Source organism: Antedon mediterranea, chromosome 4, assembly GCF_964355755.1.
Source record: "Antedon mediterranea chromosome 4, ecAntMedi1.1, whole genome shotgun sequence".
Lineage (NCBI taxonomy): Eukaryota > Metazoa > Echinodermata > Crinoidea > Comatulida > Antedonidae > Antedon > Antedon mediterranea.
Genome location: NC_092673.1, coordinates 11788434 through 11813142, shown reverse-complemented (window position 1 = coordinate 11813142; position 24709 = coordinate 11788434). Strand labels below are relative to the sequence as shown.

Genomic DNA, 24709 nt, shown 5'->3' with positions numbered 1-24709 from the left:
TATTTATTTGGCCGACCTGATAATAATATTATTATTATTAATGTAGGCTTATTGATGGAAATTCTTCTGTTATTATTTAAACGACCTAGGCTAGTGAATATTTTATTGCCAAGGAATCATTAATTAGTAATTATCTGTATATTATTCTTCGAAAGGTAAGGTGTCTGGGCAGCTTGTTTACATACAATACAAAAAGGAGGCCTGGCCCTAGCCTTAAGCTACCCGACCCAGCAGATATTCTACTTGTTGTTGGCTATGTAATATAACAGATATCGCCTTTTATATCGGTAAAATATAAGATTAGACATCCCCTCGGGAATGATATTAAGTTCTTGGGAATTATATATTTCCTCGAACATAATATTATTCCCTTGGGGATGTCAAATCTTATATTTAACCTCTAAGCAGTCAATATCTGTATAATATAATTTTGAAATTTTAGTTCAAAATAGAAAAATGTCACTGAAATTACATTTCTGTATTTTTCCAGGTAAGCTATAATATTGAGATCAGTTTCTTTGAAATCTATAATGAAAAAATTCATGATCTTCTTGCCACTGCTTCAGACAAAGGTAGAAAATCTGTAAGTACACTTTACAAGTAGTTCATGTTTTCTCAATATTTGATGGGTCACAAATTGATTTCCGTTTTGCTGAATGTTTTATCACGTATAAACTCATTAGCCTGGTTCAAAGAGGTATTCTGAGTGCAATTTGTGATGAAAGTTGGCAACTTGTCTAAATATCTTTAGTGGGTCAAAATAAACCAGAAAAACGTTGTTGCCCAATTTGTCTTTTATGGGCCTTTCCAAGATTGCGGCTGAAATATTCAAATAGTGTATCTTTGTAATGGCTGGTGTTACAGGGTCATTTTGGTGTCAAATTATTCACAATATAATATTTATATTCAATCTAATACAACATTTTGTCCAAAAATGGCTGCAAATACTATTCCTGGCATTGTGACCTTTAACCTTGTCCTATCTCTGTAACTAATAATCTTGGAGACAAAAAATTAAATGCCTTAAGGCCTATATATTTGATATATTATAATGAACTTTTTTTGTCCAAAAGTGAAAAAAATGAAATATTTTTATTGACCTTTGACCCTGACCTTATATCTCATAACAACTAGTCAAAGAGACATGTATTTGATCTTAAATTATTCAGAACATATAATGACAAGTTCAGAGGTCAAATGGCAGAAATGGTATTTGCAGCCATTTTTGAACAAAATGTTGTATTAGTATATAAATATATATGTTGTGAATTATTTGACACTACATTGAAACCTGTAAAACCAGCCAAAACCATTACGAAGATATAAGCTATTTGAATATTGTGGCCACCATCTTGTAAAGGCCCATTATGACATCTTTTAACATGACTAGATCTATAAAACTGATTTTACATTTACAGTTTCTGCCCTCTGTGATGCACAATGGGAAACAGCTGTCCAATCATGTGTCATGTGTTTGGGTACATGTTGGTCACAATTGCCTTATTCAATAGTCTTTTTAAAAAATATTTATGGAAATGACTGAACTATTTTTCTTAAAGGACACCACTAGATGGCCTGAAAATGTTACTCTGACACGTAGAATTCATGATAAATGGCACCTCTAGTTCGCTGGAAATGACACTCCATTGCGCGCTAGCAAACAGCAAAACGATCATGGCTTATTTTTCCTGCCGGTAAACACGCACGACTAACAACAGATAGCTTTTTTTTTCGTTCAATGCGAACGTCAGACGAAGTCCCCGATGAAGGTACTTCCAATATGGTCAACATAAACGCTAATAAGGCCCAACAAAATTGTTGCCCTCCATGCTGGAGAATTGTTATGGGTGGAACAAAGTTTTTTTTTCCGTGTATCTTTTGCTATTTTTTAATTTGATTTATTAAAGATTCACGTTATTGTTATTCAATAGAGCGTCAAGAGGGTAACAATTTTAATTTGCGGGAAAATTCTATATCTAGAGACATATTGCAAAAACAAGCTGGACATACATACAAACATAAATTGCATGTTGTGTTGACCTCCTCACATCACATAGTGACAATATGCCTATTAAAGAATAATTGAGAGGATCCTTTAATTGTGTTTGCTTGAAAAAAAAATATTGAATAGCGTGCAATATAGACTAGCTTCTAAGTCTGCAAAAAATGCTGATAAGTGGTACGTACGGCATACATCCTCGTAGCAAGGCTAAGCGTAGGGTCGAAATTCATGTATTTAAACTTTGAAACTGTCACACAGGTATCGCAAAGCATAATTCCCATTCATGGGTTTTAATTCAACATAGTCAAAGCTTATAAAGATTCACAATTACAATGAAGAACAATGTTCTCCCATATGTTTATAATTACGTTTATTGTCCAGCACAATGTCCACAATCGCAATGGTTTCTTCGCTGTTTACCACAATCGCAATGGGTTCTTTGCCGTTTACCATAATCGCGATGAGTTTTTTGTCATTTACTACAATCACAATGAGTTCTTGGCCGTTTACTACAACCACGTGAAACCTCCCACACAGTTTTTTTTATATAATAATATTAATAATGAGCATCACTTCCGACAGCCCAGATAATAATCATGAGTCATGATCATCACCTAGGCTGTCGGAGCTACTAATCATTATTAATATTAAAGATCATTATCTGAGTCATCTAGCTGATAATCATTATTAAATCATTATGTAAAAACTAGTCACAGTATCTATACAATGTTTTGCTTGTTGTGCAAAATCTTTTTGTTTACGTTTTTTCCCCATCTCCTTAGAAGGCACGCATCTTGAGAAGCAATGTCGAAAATAGCACGCAAAAAGTTTGACATGCACCCTCTGTAGTAGTATGTGAAATGATCTATTTTTAGAAGTTTACTAGTGATATCACCTCATACTGCTCCTGATCGGCTTCCGGAAATTCTAATTATATCCGAAAGAACCACTACGCAATGACTCGCACTGTGTATACTACTCTGTGTAAACCTACACACAGATATGTCACATGATCAAAACTTCTGAAAAAGGGCACCTTTAAAGTTTAGGGGACGGGGTCTGGACCCCATGCAAATGAAACATTTTATGTTTTATATTATATTTATTGTAATGTTCAAGATGGGATGTACAACATACATCCTTTTTAAAAATAGTATCATGGGATATTACAACTAATAACACTGTATTAGAATTGCAAAATGTTTCTTTGATAAATTAAACATATTTTATTATTGCATGGTGTCAAGTTACGTGTTCGTGAGCATCCTACACTTGGTCCATATGTGGAGGGATTGTCAATGTAAGTATTTACATTATGATAAATGAAAATGAATAAATATAAACTACAACTAAAATACCACTCCAGCTGAAATCTTTCAGCTTTATTTGAATGCTATTTTATGTAATATTTTGAGACCTAACCTATCCTCATTTTTAGCTTTTCTGATGTTTTTTTCAACCTTTATCGTAGTCCGGCAGCGGTTTAACCTTGCAATATTTTCTATATTTTTTATGAATTTTGAAGAATGAAGAATTTTCATGCACACATGCTATACTTTAAATTATTCACAATGTATATGTTTATATTAGTTCTAATAGAAAAAAAATGTCTTTAATTGTTAGCAATTTTGACCTTTGACCTATTTTTGCCATATCTAATGGCAGGTTGGAGAGAATTAAAACTAGGTGCAAATTGTTCCCAAGATATATATTTAAAGATTTCATCATAGTTAAAAAATTATAATTCATTGAGGTATGTAATAATCTATCTGCACCAAAGTGGTTACTGCATAGTAAATACTTGGAGGAATCTTTCTTCAACATTTAGTCAGTTGTGTATGGCTCGGTGGTCTGTGCTCGTGTCTATAGCATTCAAGGTACCGAGATCGAGCCTCACCCTCGGAAACAAAACGAAACGAACGGAAGCATAGTGTTGCTTAGACTATTTCTAATATTTTCATTTACTATTTCAACTTTGCAAACATAGAATTGCACTGCAAATAGTTTTTGATTCTTTTTCCAATCTTGTGACAATACAAAAGTTGTTTGCAATACAGTATTATCTTCTAAACAATGTAGATATGTTGCTAAATCATTTGCTGATATTTGCGGTTGGATTGAACTTGGTAATAAACAGAGGGCAACAGCAAGTACAGGAATGAATGATAAGTCAAGCAGATCACATTCAGTGTTTACAATAATCATGACTAAAACTAAAGTAAGTTTTACCCTCGCTGACATTCAAATAAACTAAAAAATACAATACCTATTGCATGACTTGGTTGATTATGTCAGCAAAAAGAACATGTTCATTTTTTGGTTCACATTTTCCATATTTTTGTTGATATTAAAATAACAGTTTTTCTCATCCATAAGGATAGACAGATTAATCAACAATAAGTAAATGCTTTTAAAATGGCTTCTGGTGCTCTAAAATTAATTCTATGGCTAGTCAGCAGGGGATCCAGTCCAGTGTTTGATGTTTAGGGTCAGGATAAAATAAAATTAAAGGTGAAATAAATTTTTAAAATTTATAGATTGAAAACCTAGAAGGTGACGACCTGGTTCATCGTGTTACGAGTCGCATCAACTTGATTGATCTTGCTGGTAGTGAACGCTGCTCTTCAGCTGTTACAACAGGAGACAGACTTAAGGTAGTATTTGAAACATTCAATAACACTTCAACTTAAGCTAGTATATTCATTTTATGAATAAACATTGTATTTTTTTAATTTTTTACTACAGTAGAACCAGTAATTGGTCAGATGTTTGGCCAATGACGTAATTTTGTACTTTATACTAAGTATATTGAGAATTACCTGACTTGTGGTCTACATCATTTCCCCTTAGTAGTGTTAAAACATATATTGCCCCTCGTTTCATGTTAAGTGGTGTCTAAAAAGATACTGTACTAACCATTTGACTTAAAATATTTATGCCAACACATCAATTAAATTTACAAGCTAAATGCAACTACATTGATATTATTATTTATATTATTATTAGTATTAAAGAACCGAAACCTTTATTGACAAGTTAGTTGAGTATAATTACCCTCATTCAAACTTGTGTTTTACTTTTTCTATTTTAAACGATTTCAGTACTCGTAATATCACAATTTAAATTTGTTTTGTTCCAATTTTGTAGGAAGGAGCTAGCATTAACAAGTCCCTCTTGACCTTAGGAAAGGTCATAACAAATCTATGTGACAAATCTATGAACAAGAAGATGAAGACTTTTGTACCATACAGAGAAAGTGTTTTGACATGGTGAATACTCTTCATTCACATTATTGGCCAACCTCCAAGCAGAGCATGATTAGTGAAATATGATCATGTGCTTCAGCATTTGGATGTAGTGTTTAATTTTATAGTGGTGTTATCTGTCACGACTGCACACAAACTAATCAATAATTAATCAAGACTAGAATTTAATTCGTCACTTTGACGAATTATAGGTGATCATTTTTATCAGTTTACTGAAATTGATTTTTTGTTTTTTACATGCACGTACGTTAACATACGATCAGAAAATGTTGATTTATGCTATCCTATTATACGCTTATAGTGTTGAGTTGTGCCTATTATATGCCATATACAATATGTACAGTATATAATGTATATCTATATACAGTGTAGCATAGGTGAATTACGGGACGGGACATGTTCTAATTTTTTGGTATGATGGAATTATCAAAATAAACTTGAAGATGACAATTTCGAAAGATAATGAATTGAGCAAATAAATATAAGAATTGGAAGAGAATTTGGCACGTAGAAGCGCTATGCGCGCCCTTTGAAATTTTTATAAATTTGATGAAAAAACTACTTTTTAAATTCAACTGGCCATATCATAACGTCACAACATCCGAAAAGCTTAGTTTTCATAATCAATTATAATCAACAAGGTCACCTTCAATTCTGAAGAGCTGTAAGATATTCAAATTTTACGGCGAAGGTGAAATTACACGACCTACGTTATTCAAGTTTTTACGCGTTAGACGTCATCAAAATAAAAATAGTGGCAAGTCATGAGAAAGTCAATTAATTTAGCAAGCACATACTAAAATCTTTGCGAAAATCGGGCTCAAATAACAGAGATGCCCTCTATTGAATTTAATAACCTACAAAAAAAGATGAAAAATCCTAATTTTTAAATTGAAGTGGCCATTTGATGACGTCACAACATTTTGTCCGCCAAATGTGTGAATGAATTCATATCTACAATTCAATGGCTTCCAGAGTAAGTTAAAAAATTTTGGTGATTATTGACATTTAACTTTTTGAGATAATTGACACACAAAATCTGTACAGAAAGAAATAAATAATATTAAAGATTTCATACAATAACAATAGGTGATCATTTTATTCTAAATGATCACCTAATTAAAAACAAAGATTAGGACTTGTTCATCATTATTGTTTTAATTGCAAGAAATTGTGAATCTCTTTACAATATAATTTCATCTGGTTTCAAAATAATATTGAAAAGAAATTTAACTTTCAATAGACCAATTATCAAGTACTAACTTGCTACGTTTCGGATATTTTCAGTAGCCTTGGTCACATCAGGCGAGTGATGGCTCGAGCACCACACCGAGCCATGTTGAATGACAGAAGGTCATCACAAAGTAATTTGCCTGACCAAGGCTACTGAAAATAGATGAAACGTAGCAAGTGAGTACTTGATAATTGGTCTATTGAAAGTTAAATTTCTTATACAATGATCAAAATTTGTAAGGCTTTAGACATGCTGGAGTATTTATGTCACCCTGCATACACAAATTAGTAAAACTTGCTGGTATGCCAAATCAAATGTTTATGTATAGGACTAGTTCACATCTGCAACTTGTAACAAATTGTAACCAGGTTTGATCTCCAAACCTTGTGAAATCTCAGGAGAAAGCATAGTTGCACGTTATTTGATTACAATGATTGGTCAGTTTAATACCAGGGCTATACACACGTGCACAGTAACAATACAACTTGGGACATCTTGGAACAAAAACAGGCCTCAGAATGTTTCCACAAAATTGTATTCACACTATACAGGGGCAGATGCAGGGTGTTCACAGGGCAACACCCTTAATTTCATACTACAGTAGAACCTTCATTTTTATGTACGGTATGGAACCAAAAGGCATACATAAAACATAGGATTCGTAAAATCAAGGTTGACCTTAAATTGACCCCAAATAAGTAGATCATACTATAGCTAAAAGGCTGTCATGTTTACCTACTTTACTCGCAAAGTGATCACTAGCTTAGACTTATCTAGGCCAGGCAATCAGTATATTAATTTGGTTTAACACAAGTAGGTAAATTTATGAGTCCCTGCGGATAAACTTAAAACTGTCAATACAGTATTGCAATACTTTGACAATACTGTAAATATGTATTAACCATTTTTGGTCGCCATTTGACTCGCAAATTTCTTACTGCGAGTGTGGATACTGTTTGATATATAAACACATATACAAATAAACTTTATTACTGAGTGTGGGTAGCCACTACTGTTAGATATATAAATACATACAAATAAACTTGATTAATGACAGTTGCTATCAATGTTTGTATTAATAATTACCAATAATATAAACGTCATAGTGGTGTATCGTTACAAGTACTTTACTATTTCAATCGACTATAACAGGGACAGTTTTAACAAAGTATTAAATCGCAAATGTTTTACTGTATTTAGTGGTATATTATTTAAAGGCCTATAAAACATGAAAAACATATTTCGTTACTGTGTCGATAAAGAATATATTTAAAAATTGTTCCTCTTTGTACCTATCCTATTCCCCATCCCTCAACCCTAATGTTATATACAAAATACAAATTGGGTTTGTTTAAATGAGTCCAAATCAAAAATTTTGACTCATTTTGTGACAAGTTTATCTTTCAGAAGTAATTCCCAGGGTGCTAATTTTAGTTGACTACATAAATCATTGTGTCTATTTATTTGGGTCTGTAAACGACATAAATGTTTTATAGTCATGCAGTACATGCATTTTTTTTACGCTAAAATGACTGTGTATTCTAGATCCATCTGTGGGCACGTACCATCTAGTATTATACAACTTGTATAACATTGGTGAATTTGTGTTGTTTTCAAAACTACTGAAACTTGTTTTAAGATGTTGAACTTCATACAATCATAAAGAATCTCATTAGACATACTAGAAACGACTAGAATTTTTAAAATTAATATTTCTATTTATGTTTGGCAGGTAAATGACAAAAATTAAAAAAATTATAAATTTGTTTATATTTGTATACAAGGATGCTTAAAGATAGTTTGGGAGGCAATGCTAAAACAGCAATGATTGCAACAATCAGTCCTTCCAGTATTCACATTGAGGAAACTTTAAGCACACTACGATATGCCAAGCAAGCTAGATCTATTATAAATGCAGCAAAGGTGAATGAGGATCCAAATGCAAGGTTAATAAGAGGTATAGAAAAAATATATTTTTTTTTATTGGAGTATTTTAGTTTGGAGCATTAATATTATTTATTTCAACATCAGGCAAACAAAAAGAGTTTCATTTCAACTGTTGTTTCACTATGATGTTCAATACTTTTAGTAGCACATTTTCAATTATTATACCAATGTTCACTCTTCCCTGATTATACGGCTACATTATCATAATTTTTGTAAATAATAGGCCTACATAGTGAAAGCGCCTTTTCAAAACACACTAGCGTCTAGCACGTTACTCATCTAATATGAATCGGTTTACAAGGGCAATATAATTATGAAAGTTTATCCATCCTGTAAGTGGCGATTTTGATGTGTATGAAAACAAATTATCGTTTCTGCTGTTTGGACTTTATATTTTGAATTTTATTTTAGAGTTGCGTGCAGAAGTGGATAATCTTCGTAGATGTAGAAAGGGTTGTACAACATCAGATTCTGCCTACCACCAAAGTTTGGAGGAGATCAAGTTTTTAAAGGAGCAACTAAATGAGAGTGAACAACGAATGACAGATGCCACAAGAGCTTGGGAAACAAAATTACAGCAGAGTGAAAAAAGTAGGGAAAAGCAATCAAGAGGCCTAGAGGTATTATTACAACTTTATTTTTTTTTTTTTTTTGCTGTTCTTCTCTTTTACGAGAGTTAGCTAAATAAATTAAAATATAATTAAACACAAATTATTTTCCAAAATACTTTACATACTGTAATTCTGTTGCTGGAACTAGTTATTTCTTAATTTTTTGTCAGAAATCTGGAATATCTTTAAAAGTGGATAACAAACTACCGAATCTTGTAAATTTAAATGAAGACCCTCAGCTTTCAGAGGTCCTTCTCTACCTTTTAAAGGAAGGTCAAAGTACAGTTGGTCAGCATAGAAAGTCATCAACAAGTGATATACAACTTCAGGGGGCATTAGTAGCCTCAATGCACTGGTAAATATAATATATACTTTTCATGTACTACCAATATTATGAAACCACATAGCAGTTCTGAGTTCGTATTAGATTGCGCATAAAGCATAGGGCTTTTATGAGACAGGTGGCTATGTGCCCATCGACTAAAATGATTGGCACATAGCCACGTGGTGTGTTGTGAAAACAAAACATTGAGACACGATTTATTTGGCGATCTGGAATAGGAGCAGGTATGAAAGGTTGTTTAAGCTGTTGCAAATTTTTGAAAGAGCTAAGAGAACCTGAAAATGGGCTTCACTAAGGTGCAGGTCATTTACAAAATTTTAGACATTGTCTGTATAATAGGAGAATAAATTGAATTGTGAATTTTTATTTATGTATTTCGATATATAATCAGTGGCACACTTATATAATATAATAAAGTGTGTCATTTACTATTGACATGTCTAGAGACAGACTAAGCTTATGAGCAGTTGAAAATAATCATATGTGTCATGATTTAATAGTACTGTAGTATTCATTATATATACTGTACTACAGTACCCTACTATATTTTAGCACCAGCTAGCATATTATTAAACAGAGTAAATTCAGTCATCATTTCAACTGGTGTATATAAGTACCTCTTTTATTTTCATTTTTTTCCAAATATATAAAAAAAAATATATTTGTAAGTGTAATCAGTGCTTTTGTTTTTTTCTATAGCATATTTAATAACGTTGACAATATTGTAAGTGTTAGTTCAATGGCAGATGCTGATACATACCTAAATGGATCGTTAGTCACTTCACCTACTGTACTTCATCATGTAAGAACAATTTTTACTTAAAGATGTATTGTCTCCACAAACTTCAAGTTTATTAACTTCTGTAGATAAAAAAAACAAAAACCCATTTGCTTTAACAGGGTTTTTCTAATAACCCTTTTTTGTTCGATTACATTTTTGGTCAAAGTGAATATTACTATTAAATCTTTTAAAATTGCATTAAAAAAAAATTATTTTTTTATAGGGACATTATATCTTTAAATTATCCTCTTATTTTAGCTGTGTACATCAAAACACAATTTTTTGTAAATTTAATTTTTAAAATTGCTTTGCATTACATTATTTTAGTATAAATTATATTGTACTCGCAATAACGTGTGCTTCAATTTTATTGGCCTTTGGTATGACTTTTCAATACTCTTTTCAATAGTTTTAAGATGGTATTTTAATTGTTCTTTCTAAATTTGAACTTTTAGACGTATGTTTACAATGTTAGTAACAAATAAGAGAAAACAATTTTTTTTTAAACACATCTACTGTACACATGTTTTTCTAAATTGCAGGGTGATCGCATTGTAATTGGTGACCATTACTTCCGATTTAACCACCCTTTTGAGGTTACTAATTGCAGACAAAAGAATCGTAAATCATCAAAACAAAATGATTTTGAGTTTGCCCGGAATGAGTTAATTACAAAACAAGCTTCAAGGTATGACTGAATTGGTAAAACACAGGTTATTTTCATTCCTATTTTATGTTAATACAAATATGGACCTGTATTTTGAACAATGTTTATATTTTGCTCTATATGAAGATTATAAACCCTAATATCTCCTATTAAGGTTGCAAGAACCACATATACTGGACAACCATTAGTATTTGGATTATTATCAGTTGGATGGTGAGAATACTTCATGAGTTGAAGTGTCAAAGTTGAAAATAGAGCTGTCAATTTGTCATTGAATGAAATATTCTCTCCATTCAACGAATACAAAACATTAATTTTTTGTTTTACATACTTTTATTCAATTTATCATTGATATATACTAGGCCAGGAAGCTGGAAAAAAAAGGCATTGCTTCAACTTTATATGCGGGGTAGAACAGTTAATAGAGGCACGTACAACAAGTTGATACTCGAACTCGGATTAGTCAACAACGTTGCATGGCAAAAATTCTCAAATGTTTACAAAAAGCTGAAGATGCATTAATTATCACCATTAGATATCACTTTTCCGTTAGGTAGAGCTAATGCTGAATGACATGTGATGCAAAATTAACCAATTAAATTGGAAGGATACAATCAAGTGTGTTATAATATATTAATGTTGTGCATTGTGATATATGATAAATTTCTATTTGTTGTCAGATTAGAGAGCCAACAAGAAGCAAAGTTAAAAGAACATAAGGTATAGATATTCTGTAAATTTGGTTATGTTGTTGAATTTATTACTTTGCAAAATAGAATTTTGCTAAGTTATCGTCCTGAATGTTAACATGCTATGCTACAGGAAAATTGATCTATTGGTCACATCACAAAAGCTTCTTGTATTAAAATCTGACTTACCTGTATCCTCCATGCGATATATTAAATAGCATACCCTTTGTATTCTTTTAATATGGACCGGAATATCAAGTAGTGAGCCCTCTCTCTCCGAATATAGTTTTCTGATTTGTTTTTATTTAAATTTTGCCATTTGCCAAGAGCTATTAATATTTTTACAATTACCAAGCCTTGTTTATGAGGGGGACTCCAAAAACACCAGTTGTGACTAAATGAGTTTTGTATGCTGACTTATGATTAGGAAATTGATTAAAGGGTAACTTTGGGTTTAAAATTTCTTTTATTTATATTATCTTTTTTAGAAGCTTCAGAACAATCAATTTTACATAAGAAAATGACATTTTTAATACAAATATCAGGTCATTGAAAATCAATTAACAGTTTGTAGCATTCTTTCTGTTTTACCGCTGTCCAACAATTTGTGATATTTTTTTTATATTAATGATGACCGTATAAAAATCACACAACCTTGATGCTTGTCAACATCACTAAAATATTGTTTCTTTTGAATGCTATACAGTTATGTTATGTGTTTATAAAAATGTCATTGTACTGTATTCAACTCATTTATTTTTTTTAAATAGCAAGCTGCACAAAAAGAACTTGTGGAACAAAAAAAATATTATGAAGCCAGGTTGATTGCCTTATCTGCTGAATTGGTATAGTATTCATGTTTTTGTAAAATAAACTATTCCTTTAATTTGATTAGAATATTGTGTTTTCACACTCAATTTCACTATAGCAATACAATTATAGTCTCAGTGTACTTTGATGATAAAAAAACCCCCATCAAACGATCTTATGCAACAACCAACTAAGAGAACATAAAGTATGTATATAGTGATTCATCTCAATGGAAACATTGCACAAATTGCTAATGTATAAGAATTGCAAAATATGGCCAAAATGGCACTTGCGTTTCATAATTAATATTTATTGATAATATTATATTTAATTGTTATTCAAAAATCTCAATTGATAATAATACTGTATATATGAAAATAAACTTGTTTTAATGGTTGTCTTTTGTGGTATTAGGAAAAGCAAACCATGGATGCTAAAGATGAGATTACAAAGTTACAGAATCAAAAGAGTGTAAGTACGGAACAAATGTACAATAACTATAGTAACATCTACAGTACATACTGTGTTTTATAACACTGTATCTATTTTTATCGTATCCCATGTATTCAATTATGATTTGACAAAATAAAAGATAATCTTAGGTATGAAAGTACATTATTAGTGTCAAAATTTCCAACAAATGTTACTTGGCTTTCTTTTAGATTAAAATGAACGACTCAGCTAGATTCAAAGCTACCTGTAAATAAATACCTGCATTTTTTTATTCTCAGTTTTCTAGTCACAGCTACAACAGTGACTGTAGTTCCTTTTTTTGATAATGTATTGTACTCTAAACCAGTCAGTCTGAACACATCTTTTTGTATTGACAATAGGTTCTGGAAACTGAAATCTTAACCGATGGCAAGAGACTTATTCAGATGGAGCCAATCTCGAGAGAAAAACTAAGTCATTCACATGTAATAATGGAACTACAACAGGAAAAACTCAGAATGGAAAAAAGTATCCAGAGACTGCATAATTTAAAGCTACATCATAATGAAAAGAAGAAATCTATCGCTATATCATTAGGTAAATTTTAGTTAAAGATGTATTGTCCCCCTTAAAAAATAATTCTTAACGAAACATTTTTTGAATATGCCATTTTAATGTAACAGAATAATTATCCACTTTGACCAAAAATTGGATTGAAAAAAAATGTAATTATCTGAAAAAAATGGTCAAATTTGCTGCCAGCCAGTTGGTTTTTGGTTGAATTTAACCATTTATTTTGTCATTTTATAAGTGAAAACATTATTTGTTTTTTTTTTCTACGGAAGTGATTAACTTTATTAAAACTACAACATTTTTTACTAATTAGGGCGCAATTATAGAAAGATATTGGCATCTATAATAGTAATCATGGGTATTTGCATACCAGAGGCGGGAATGTTGTATTTAACTGGAAAATATCATAAAATATGTTTATCCAAATTATCGGGAGAAATGTACATACGATACCATACATACTGTATACCATAATTCAGTAATGCTTCTTGCTCTGTATGTATGTTTTACCAAAATAGCATTATTACATACTTTATAATCTTTTAATTCATTAATTGCAATTTGATTTTTTAATTCTTCATAGATCCTTATAATAGCAGACTGGATTTATTGCGTTTGTCTATTCATCTGCAGGAAGCAAATAAGATTAGCAAAACACTAAATAAACATACAGTAAGTAATAAAAATAGTACTGATGAGCAACATTGATAGTGTCCTTCCAGATTCTAGGCAGTAAAGTCACCAACCAGAAGTACCACAATTATACATACATGCCATTTCCAATAATGTCAAAAGCAGCACTGAAAATTATTATATTTTAGGCCATGAGTTTTTTTTATGTTGAAAACGATGATGATATAACCCTGAATCACCTAACATCAGAGGTACCTTATCCACAAGTCTCCAGTTCTTGTTTCTTTTACAGCAAGCATTTTTTTTCTATTGAAGGTTTTAAGTCGGCAGGATATCTGTGGCAATGACCTGAAACAACAAATGGTTAGGATACGTGTGAACAACACCAGACTGGGAATAGTCACTTACTGGAATCTGGATAAATTTGAAGAAAAACTTTTACAAATGAGAGAGCTTTTTCAGGTAATTTAGAAGAAAATCCTATCTTAAAAACCTGCTTCCAGTTTTAGTTTCAGAATGCACTCATCTAACTTGGCCAAAATAATCTGATCCAGCAAAATCTTGCCGGTTGATAGTAAGTGTATATTTAATTCATGCTGAACTTGTTATACGGCCATACAGCATTGAAACACCGGTTCTCGTCAGATCTCCGAAGTTAAGCAATGTAGGGCCAGGTTGTATTCTGGATAGGAGATTGTCTGGAATCACGGCGTCTGCTGTATACACTCTATTGAGTGGCGCTGTGCATCGGCGATGCTATGCTTTTTCAATCGCTCCTGTTTTAACTTCGTTTTTTAACCGTTTCGTGACTTTTTCATTGTTTGAATTAATAAATTATGTTTGGATTGGTGTTCCTGTAAGTATGGATGGCAGTTTTTATAGTTATGAGGGAGTTTTCGCAATCTTACGAAAACGGATACGTCACGCACACATATTCGTTTTTCGTAAGCCAGTAAAAATCTGTTTCGCATGGCAACGAAATATTGAGGGCGCCGTCCAAAATATGACTGCGGTAAATTTGAGCGAAGCGCAGGTACATGTTGCTTGGTACTTGGCTGCCTAGACCTAGCGTAACATCAAAGCGAGTGAGGACTTTAAAAACTGCTATTTATCAAAATTGACCTGGCATTTTAGTAAATTACTTTCAATAAAAGTATAATTATATTATAATCATGAATCATTCCTGATTCAAATGCAAAATGTGCAAAATAGATCAAAAACTATACTCGTTTTGTAGTTACGAATATGACTGGTGATATTCGTCAACATGAATACGCTTTACGAATATGAAATGGGGATCAGCTCAAAAGTTTCACAAATGTGCGACGTATCCATTTTCGTTATCGTATTCGTAAGGTTGCGAAATCTCCCTATTTCTGCCGTTTTAACCATCACGAAATCAACGAGTACGCCAAGCTACGACAGCAAATGGTTTCACCATGCAAATATTATTATAATAACAAATAATGAAAGATTTGTCCTGAGTAACCCACAAACCAATTATATTGATATTTAAGAGTGCTTGTAACCAAAAATCAGACATATTCGTAATTTAGTGGCAAGGGTCAAAATTTTGAATTGGCTCATATTTTGCACATTGGTAGACCTTGATTTAAGTAAACCTGATGTGTAGTTTGTTTGGTAAAATATCGCTTAGTTTTCGAGAAAATCGAATTTTGTTAATTTTTGGTGTATAATTTACATTAAGTTTAACAGCCTCTGGAAGCCAAACGTAGCTACCTAGCGTTTTAATATTTTACACTTATGTTAACTAGCATCTTGACAATAATTCAGTAAAGTTTCAAAAAATTTGATGAAATTCTAAGATTTTTACTAATTAATTACTAATTAGCATATATAAAACTCTTAAAAAGTAGGGTAAACACATACGCGTTTTTTTCATTTGCGACGAATTTTTTTTTAATAAAAAAATCATCAATCTAAAGTTTAGATACTAATATTTATGAATCAAGTAAAAAAAATGTGGGGAAACTATTTTGCGCTCCGCGCCAGAGCCACAAAGTTGTAAGAAATTCAAAGATTTTATCTGTCGGCAAGATCAATCAGATGTACCTATTGTTTTCTATTTACAGATTTAAGGTAAATTTTACTACGAGAAACAAACTTTAAAGGTAAACTGAAAGGTCCTGAATAATTTGGAATTACGTTTTCATATAAACACAAACTAAAAATAAATTTCTAGTAAAATTTAAACGACTAACCCATGATGAAATTAAGCAATTACTATCTAAGCTCAACATTATAACTCGCTTAGCTTCATCAAGCCTGTTATGTTTTCCACAAGGTGAATTTATTCGCGCGAATTGAAAATTGTTTGCATTATACGTGCGCATGCGCAGTTTAAACAAGTGTTCCATTGGGCGTGCGCGTATACGCGAAAATGTTTGATTTGTGCGAATAATTTCGCCTAATGGAAAACAGGCTTTACAACATAATGTTCATAATCTTCTCATATAGGGAGTTTTCGCACGAGCACGTTAACGCTATTTTCCAAGCTCCGCCCACTTTGTAAACAACTTGATCTGTGCGTGCGCAAGCATTACGAAAAACTTTAGTTACGTGCGTCGAGAACCTTATTTCTGAAAAATAAAATAGCGTCAATGAAAAACGTTGACCAAAACATGATTAAACATGCCTGGCTAGGCTTAGTCTCTAAACCCAAGGTATTCCATGATTTATTTTAATACTTGTACCGTATGTTGCATGCGCTACACATGTGTTGCGTTCTACACTTCCCGTCGAAGCGCAAAATCAAAACGAGCAAGTACGTTAACGCAAATGTTCGCTGAACTCTGTTGTTATGCAAATGAGTAGAATGGTGACAACCGTTAACGTTCATGTGCTCGTGCGAAATTTCCTAATAATTCGTAGCCTAAACAATAAATTATTGTTTTACCATAGTTTCACCCCTTCGCTTTATTACAAATTTACAGAACGCGACTTAAAATACTAACAATTTAGACAACAGAATCGTCCCACATATTAAATTGTTATTTTAAAGAATTCTCACAGACACAGTTTTACCTTCGTTGCTACCTTAATCAATCGAGCAACTGCACGTGGAAACCAGCTTTCCCAACAAATCAATGTATGACTTCTTGCGCTTTATGGTTATATCTGTGGTATCAAGTTCAAGAGAAGTACACATTTCTTGCAACATTGGAGAATCTGGAGAGTTTTTCTTGAGCTTTCAGTTCACAAATATTATGCCTTTCAAACATTATTGGATGCTGCAAGCCTATTGTGTCCAGTACGGTCTGCGACAAAAGTTGAATTTCTCTTTCTTTTTCCGTTTTTGAATCGTCTCCATTTTCATCATCTTTGTCATCATCATTATCATGAACGGCTGCATCTGTCCTCATTTTTTTAGCTAAGCGTGAGAAAAAACTTCAGCAATCTGCTGTGCTGTTAAAAATTCACTCTTGCTAAATAGATGTGAACCATCGCTGTGCCTGGCCGATCTCATCTCTTGTGGATCAGCTTTCTGTCCTGTCTGCTCTCCAGCGTCAAAAACATCAATAAGGTAGGTTTTCTGTGGAACAGAAAATCGGGTTTTTTTTGCAGAGGACTTTAGCGCCCAGCCCATTTGCAGGTCGGGGCCAATGTCAAACCGTGGCAAATTGTTGGTTCTTGTTGGTTCTGGATTTTTAGAAGTATCCTCTTCTAGTTGTGTTGCGTATAATTTCATTGCCCTGTCATATAGTGTTTCATGTTCTAGTGCGTTCTTGTGATTTTCATAATCTAAGTGTTTCTCTAGGGAAGAGTACCTCTGATATGACCTAATGCAACCTTGTTCGCGACAAAAGAACAGTTTGCTGGGGTGCCAGGACTTTCTTCACTTTCTATTTGGTCGTCGTCATTTATATCAGCTTGTTCTTCATGAGATGTCTTGGCTTGTATTCTTGCTTTTACTGTAATAAATGATACTTGATTTTGATCAGACGTTGTATCTTTGTTATGAATTAAATTGGGTAGTTTCGAAGGCACACAGAATTTACTCAAAAGTAGATTTTATCCTGCACCAATACCATACGCCATCCACACCTTCATGGACCTGCTTCCGTACTCTATGTTGTTGATGTGACTCACTGTTACATGCAAGGCACAAACAGAAGATAGGCAATACAAAGGATAAGTTATATAATCTAATCTACATTTTATTCTTCAAACAGAAAAGCAAAAGATAACAAAATCAATTAAAATGATTATAAAGATAAAGATTAATTAATAATATAAAATAATTATCAAAGTATAAGATGGTGGTAACACACAATCAAAATACATAAAGCAATTCAAGACTTACAAATATAGCTGAGCCCAAGGCTAATATAACGCTTTACTTCAGTTGTTCAAAACAGTCAAACAGACTTCTAGATACTTCAATAGACTTTAACAGCATTTAGTTTAGCTATGTCAGTATTCGTATTAGGACTGATTAAATATGGTTAATGTACCACTATTTATATTCTTATACAGGATGTATGGGGTGATTATAATGATCTCATCAAATAACTTAAAGATGATGAAATTGGTTTTAAGATGAAATTCAAATGACATCATCTTCTTAGTATGAAGTTGTTGTAACAATTTCCTTATATGGAACATCAAACTAGTGTCTCTGACAACTTGAGTTATGAGCAATCTCCTAGGTACAATTACTAACAACCTGGTTACTGAACTTTGGTCTAGTCTACAACCAATATAATATATACAGTACAATACTATGGTAAAGTGATAATAATATAATAGTATAAATGTATCTCCTAACACTCACGCCTTTCCATTTCCCTGCTGCACAAATAGTACCAGTAGGTAAAGCACAAACTATGACATTCACTCCAGGAATGCCTCCAAAGGACTCAATTGCTGCCTTCATCTGCTCTGGATTTTCAATATCTTTTCCTGAATTAAGATATTTATTCATGTGATTTTTTATATGGGCTGCCTTGCGGTCACATGCGCCCTTCCCTCCTTGAGGGTCCGAAAAATCAATACGTCGGATTTTGATCTTCGTTTCTTTCGCTATCTTTGGTAACGAGAGTAATGTTAGGGCAGAGTGGTAGCATCCTGCATTATCTTGATGCAGATACACAGAGTGTATATCGGGTGCAATAGATGGCAGCTGCCTCACCACATCGTCGGATGATTGTCACAACAGTAGTACTATCCTGACTGCAAGATTTAAAAATATGCACAAACGTAAGCATCTGTACCTCTCTATCTTTATTCTTTTTCGTCAAGACCGTTATGTGCCACGGAAGTCCATGCTTTCCAAACCAGTCTCTTTGACTTTGGCGGTATTTACGTGGTACAAACTTCATCGCCCAGTCTAAAACAATTAGGGCACAACCAGGATTCAAATCTAAAATAAAATATCATGTCGTGCAGCGTCTTGGTTAATGGATCTTAAGATATGCGCCTTCCACGTCTCGATGTCTTGGACTGACCGTGTAATTACGTACTCCAGGTCATCTTTTTCTTCAGAAGAGCAGCGCACTTCGTTTAAAGCTTCATGAATTTCAGACAAAGCTTCTGGAAATATACGACATCTGTCACATCTTGCATTGTGGTCATGATCACAGACAGTCTGGTAATAATTGTCTTCGCAAGAACTAAGAGCATACGCCCTACAATGATCGGCAACTTCAGAATGGTTAGAAATGTGAATCTGCAATAATATATAAAAGGAATTGGATAAAAAATGTAATTAGTCTTGAATGTTTCTTACATGCTTTACTGAGTAACATACAACGCGCTACTTTGCGTTTTTTTTATTATATTGTTTTTCTATTTATACTGTAGCAGTTATCAAGATATTTAAACAAGATTGTTATTATCTTTAAGTTTTTGGTTTTTTTGTTTGGCCCAAGTCAAACCCATTTCATAGCAATCTCCCAGCTTATCAACGATGTCATCGAAGGCTTTTCCACCATTGGCAGAGATATAATCAAGGATTTGCGTACAGAAGCAGAACAAACGCTGAGAACTCTACGCAATGTACTGTGGCTCATAGGTTGAAAATTCTTCTCTTGACAGTAACTCTCGTACTGAAGAATACATTGTTCTGGGATAAGATTACGCACAACATTTGGGATTTTTATAACTCTGTCTGTAGAAAGTTTTAGAGTTTTTTCTCCAAATGGCAAGTCTTGTATAACTTGAGAACTTGTTATAAAGGTAACAAAGTGGTCAATTTTCCCTGGCTGTACGCATACTCTAGTGTTCTTTAGAGGTTGAATTACAGAACCTCTACCATGTAACAATAAATGGTGTTTGGCCACGTTAAAACGGTATCTAGTCAAGTTAGGTATCCATTTCTGCAGTTCCTTGAAGTTAACCTTATCAACCATGATGGATAAAATCTAACGTCTTGTACTCCAGTGGTTAGTATGAAGATAGCATTCTGATAGAGCATCTAATAGAGAAGAATCGGTTCTTTCGTCAGCTTCTGTGGTTTTATCACTTCATAAGCCTTCAAGTAGAGTAGTCGACTGACCAGGTGCGATTTCTTCCAGGCACATAGAGACAACTTGACGAGCCTTGCGCATGTGGAAACGTTTAGTACGGTCTGAAACTTGCTCCAGCGGTGCAGATAAAGGATATCTAATTGGACTGACGTCCCTTGAATTGAGAAATGCATTTAATTTTTCTCTTGGTGTAGATTGAATTGATTCATCTTCTGAGGTAGTTGAAGCAAAAGTTGGATCACAAGATTGATATAGGCTCATTTGAGTATCCATAACATCACATGCCGGTGTTTGACAAGTTGGAGTGGCTAATGGCATGTAAAACAGGTAACAATGACTTCAGCATCTTACGGCAAGTTGAACAGATACCTGATAAAAAGCGTAAAAACATTTACTTACAGGTTTTTGTTTAACTTTTAAATTACATAAAATATATAAAAATTAAATTATATTTACCTGAACCAACTTGCAGGAAAGTTCCTGTTTTCTTTAATATTAGTTGCGAATCTTCTTTGCTAATACCCGTATCGCACTTGGGTCCCTTTCCCTTGCTTTGGATGTGATTAGAGAGATCAGGCGGCACTCTACATCTGTTGTTATTTCCTCGAGACCAACCTAAGCCAAGTTCCAATCGATGCAAGGGACAAACAGTCCAACTATGTATATCAGCGGGCAAGATAAACATGGCTGCTCGACTAAGAAGTAGGTCTACCTCACTATCGATGCCCGTAAACCTAAACATGTATCTGTGTGCAGCGATTTCCTTCTGGCATGCTTGTAAAGGTAGGACTTCAGTGCTCTGTTTGCGGTCTTTTCTATCAAATCCACAAGCTCCGCCAACAACCGATTTAAAAGAACATGAAATCTCCATCTTGTTTGAACTTAAAGCCATCAGACAATAATTATATATAAAAATTATTTTCAACACGTCTTTACATTGTAAGACATAAACTAAAATGGATAACAAATCAGTTCCGTTGTCAACGCCAATGAAGATATAGTTGTCTATCGAATATATGCAGTAAAGTGTTTTGTCTACTGTGGTTAATGTTTTGAAACATTCTCGTTGAGTAAGTTCGACAAACTAAAAAACGATAACAAGTTAAAACAAATGTGTTTTTCAGTTTTATCCTATAAACTATGAGAGGATGGAATAATTTATAATAATATGGTTTGACAAAGCATAAGCGAGTGATTTTTGGTTAGTAATTGAAATTTTACCAGAAACGTATTTTTAGTTTGTGTTTAAATTGCAACTTAATTCAAAAATATTCCAGGAACTTTCAGTTTATCTTTCAAGTTTGTTTCGCGTGATAAAAGTTTGGCTCAAAGCGACTTAGATTGCTAAATAGATAACAATAGGTACATCTGATTGATCTTGCCGACAGATAAAATCTTTGAATTTCTTACAACTTTGTTGCTCTGGCACGGAGCGCAAAATAGTTTCCCCGAATTTTTTTTACTTGATTCATAAATATTAGTATCTAAACTTTAGATTAATGATTTTTTTATTTAAAAAAAATTCGTCTTTAAGAGTTTTATATATGCTAATTAGTAATTAATTAGTAAAAATCTTAAAATTTCATCAAATTTTTTGAAACTTTACTAAAATATTGTCAAGTTAACGTAAGTGTAAAATATTAAAACGCTAGATTGCTACGTTTGGCTTCCAAAGGCTGTTAAACTTAATGTAAATTATACACCAAAAATTAACAAAATTGGCCGAAAATCGTTATTTTTTTATTTTCTCGAAAACTAAGCGATATTTTACCAAACAAACTACACATCAGGTTTACTTACATCAAGGTCTACCAATGTGCAAAATATGAGCCAATTCGAAATGTTGACCCTTGCCACCTAATGTTTGATTTTTAGTGACCGGCTCTCTTAAGAATACTAAATTCTAAATTCTTAGTAAATACTAAGACTAAATCTTTATTGATCTCAAGAAGTGTCTTCTAGGCATATATACAGCATGCTACTACCAGCAATCACCAACACTTCTAAACAAACCATATAATCTATTTTTATGAACTAATCCTGTTTTATTTAATCTTAATTGTAATGTGTTTGTTTCAGAGTGAAGATTCTAAAGAAGACATATTTTATGACCCAAATGATTGCTGGCAAAAGGACTGTATGTGTCTTAGTAACTCAATGTTACCAAGGTAAATATAACTAAAATAATTATCGCTAATTTTGATTGTGACAAAATTAATTGACATTATTAATCAAAACGGTTCCATCTTTCAAAGATATATTGATCTTAGTTTTCTAGATCTTACCATTGTAAATGTGAACTTTGACCAGTTGTATTTACAGCCTTTATGTAATAATAAGAAATCTTATTTCGAAGGGAATACATTAGTATTGAAAGTTGACATCAAACAAATCTTCATTATAGTGATATCCTTGATGTATTATTTTTCTAGTGAGACCAGCATATCATCTAATAATTCAATACCTAAATCAAGCCAGAGTACATTGTCATGTTCATCAATACCACTGATTTCAGGTAAAAATGTCTTGATCTTTAGGATTAGATTTATATAATGCGCTTTATACAGTACAATCTCAAACTTTTCATCTCTCCAGAGAGTCTGTTATTAGAGAGCTTTTGATTTGCGACAACTGATAATCACTAAGCTACGTCGCAATGTGTTAAAATAACTAAACTTAAAGCTGCTCACAAAAGCTATTATGCATCCCTGACTAAACACATGTAGAATCTACACAGTGTATGACCTACAGTACATTATTAAACCTGTATCAGAAATTCTTAGCATTTTAGCAACGACAAACCCACAACACTGACACTGGGTTATTTAAAGTGCATGTATACACTGGACACGCTCAATACTAACTCTCATTTTAAGATGTTAAAATATTTATTAAACCATTTTCTAGAGTTGGAATTTTGATCAACATTTACGTAAAATAAAGAATCTTTCTTAAGCCTGTTTTCCAGTTGACATGAGGTTTTGGCAAGTTTTCAAATCGTTAAAGTTGAGAATAAGTAATGGTAATCGGGTAATGATGATGTGTAGTGTTGCAAAACTATCCTAGCTACACACAGCCGGGCCCGCAAGAAACAGTTTTGGGTTCTTGATGCTGCAACTAACCTAGGGAATATATTGCTGATATCTTAATATATACTTAAATTAAAGTCCCATTTTCTACGTTTTTTAGATCTAATTTAAGGTCACAAACTACATTTAATGTAAAAATAAATACTATATGGTCCTTATTGAGATAAATTTTTTGTCTTTAAATGGTTCAAATGTGGCAATTCTAATAATTTTAGCGACTCGCTATAAACTTCAACATACATTGCACGCGGATTGATATTTTTGTTTTTCTTCTGTAATTCACCCACTTTTCGATCAATCGTGAGGCCAAAACAAATAGAAGACTAATTTGTATCAACAGAGTCTGGCAAAAACAGAAAGATAATTAATGCAGTAACTATACAATGTCAGGCTAGGCCTATAGCTAGCATACGATGTTTATATGGTACCGATGTTGGCCATCTAGGCCTACAAAACTAAGCCTAGCTATGCTAGGCCTAAAGACGGCCAACGAGAGGACATTCACCTTAAGCTACTTAGGTAGTGCATTGTTTCTCTCTTTTTCCATAAAACGTACATTTAAGACAAAGAATTACCTGGTTTAATGTTTTTTAATTGTAGGGAATTAATATTTCAGTCATCTGTCTGATTTACCCTTCTTGTGAAATCCTTGAATCAGGTTAACCATAGAGATATTATAAGGAACTATAATATCTCTATGGGTTAACTCAACGCAATTCATTGCAACTCCACATAGACTGGAAAACGGGCTTTAGGTGTGATATAGTTCAGTCACTATCTTTTTTATTATATTAGAATCACATGATGGAACTCTAAATTCTTCATCTCTTACTTATTTGTGCCGTGGTGCTCTTGGGAAAATTTTACATAAACTAGACAACTTCCAGATAAATGATTACAGTATTGCAGATGAGTTGCTACTGCAAATGCAAACCATCTTAACAGCCATCAATTGTGTTGAGATTTTTCAGAGAAAGAAGAATGATGCTTTTATTTTTTCAAGTAAGTTGAGTAACTATTTATATACATTTTACACCACTTTACTTATCCACAAATGGTTTAAATGTATCCTTTAATTTGAGTGGGACATGGCACGTGGTAGTGGAGTCTCGGGCGGATTGTAATATAAAGACCTAGGCTTAGA

At 32.9% G+C, this 24709-nt stretch overlaps 1 protein-coding gene across 1 annotated transcript in view; it reads left to right on the top strand.

Annotated features, from left to right (window-relative positions):
* LOC140047550 (kinesin-like protein KIF14) overlaps nucleotides 1-24709 on the top strand; it is a 44550-nt gene that overhangs the window by 5299 nt on the left and 14542 nt on the right. The window contains exons 4-22 of the mRNA XM_072092591.1: nucleotides 491-583; nucleotides 3250-3302; nucleotides 4082-4220; nucleotides 4540-4656; nucleotides 5150-5271; nucleotides 8287-8459; nucleotides 8861-9069; nucleotides 9231-9415; nucleotides 10103-10205; nucleotides 10727-10872; nucleotides 11532-11571; nucleotides 12311-12385; nucleotides 12765-12821; nucleotides 13184-13379; nucleotides 13939-14027; nucleotides 14304-14450; nucleotides 22556-22644; nucleotides 22909-22991; nucleotides 24361-24567. Of these exons, the coding sequence (XP_071948692.1) occupies nucleotides 491-583; nucleotides 3250-3302; nucleotides 4082-4220; nucleotides 4540-4656; nucleotides 5150-5271; nucleotides 8287-8459; nucleotides 8861-9069; nucleotides 9231-9415; nucleotides 10103-10205; nucleotides 10727-10872; nucleotides 11532-11571; nucleotides 12311-12385; nucleotides 12765-12821; nucleotides 13184-13379; nucleotides 13939-14027; nucleotides 14304-14450; nucleotides 22556-22644; nucleotides 22909-22991; nucleotides 24361-24567 (2323 nt within the window). The remainder of the gene's footprint in view (nucleotides 1-490; nucleotides 584-3249; nucleotides 3303-4081; nucleotides 4221-4539; nucleotides 4657-5149; nucleotides 5272-8286; nucleotides 8460-8860; nucleotides 9070-9230; nucleotides 9416-10102; nucleotides 10206-10726; nucleotides 10873-11531; nucleotides 11572-12310; nucleotides 12386-12764; nucleotides 12822-13183; nucleotides 13380-13938; nucleotides 14028-14303; nucleotides 14451-22555; nucleotides 22645-22908; nucleotides 22992-24360; nucleotides 24568-24709) is intronic.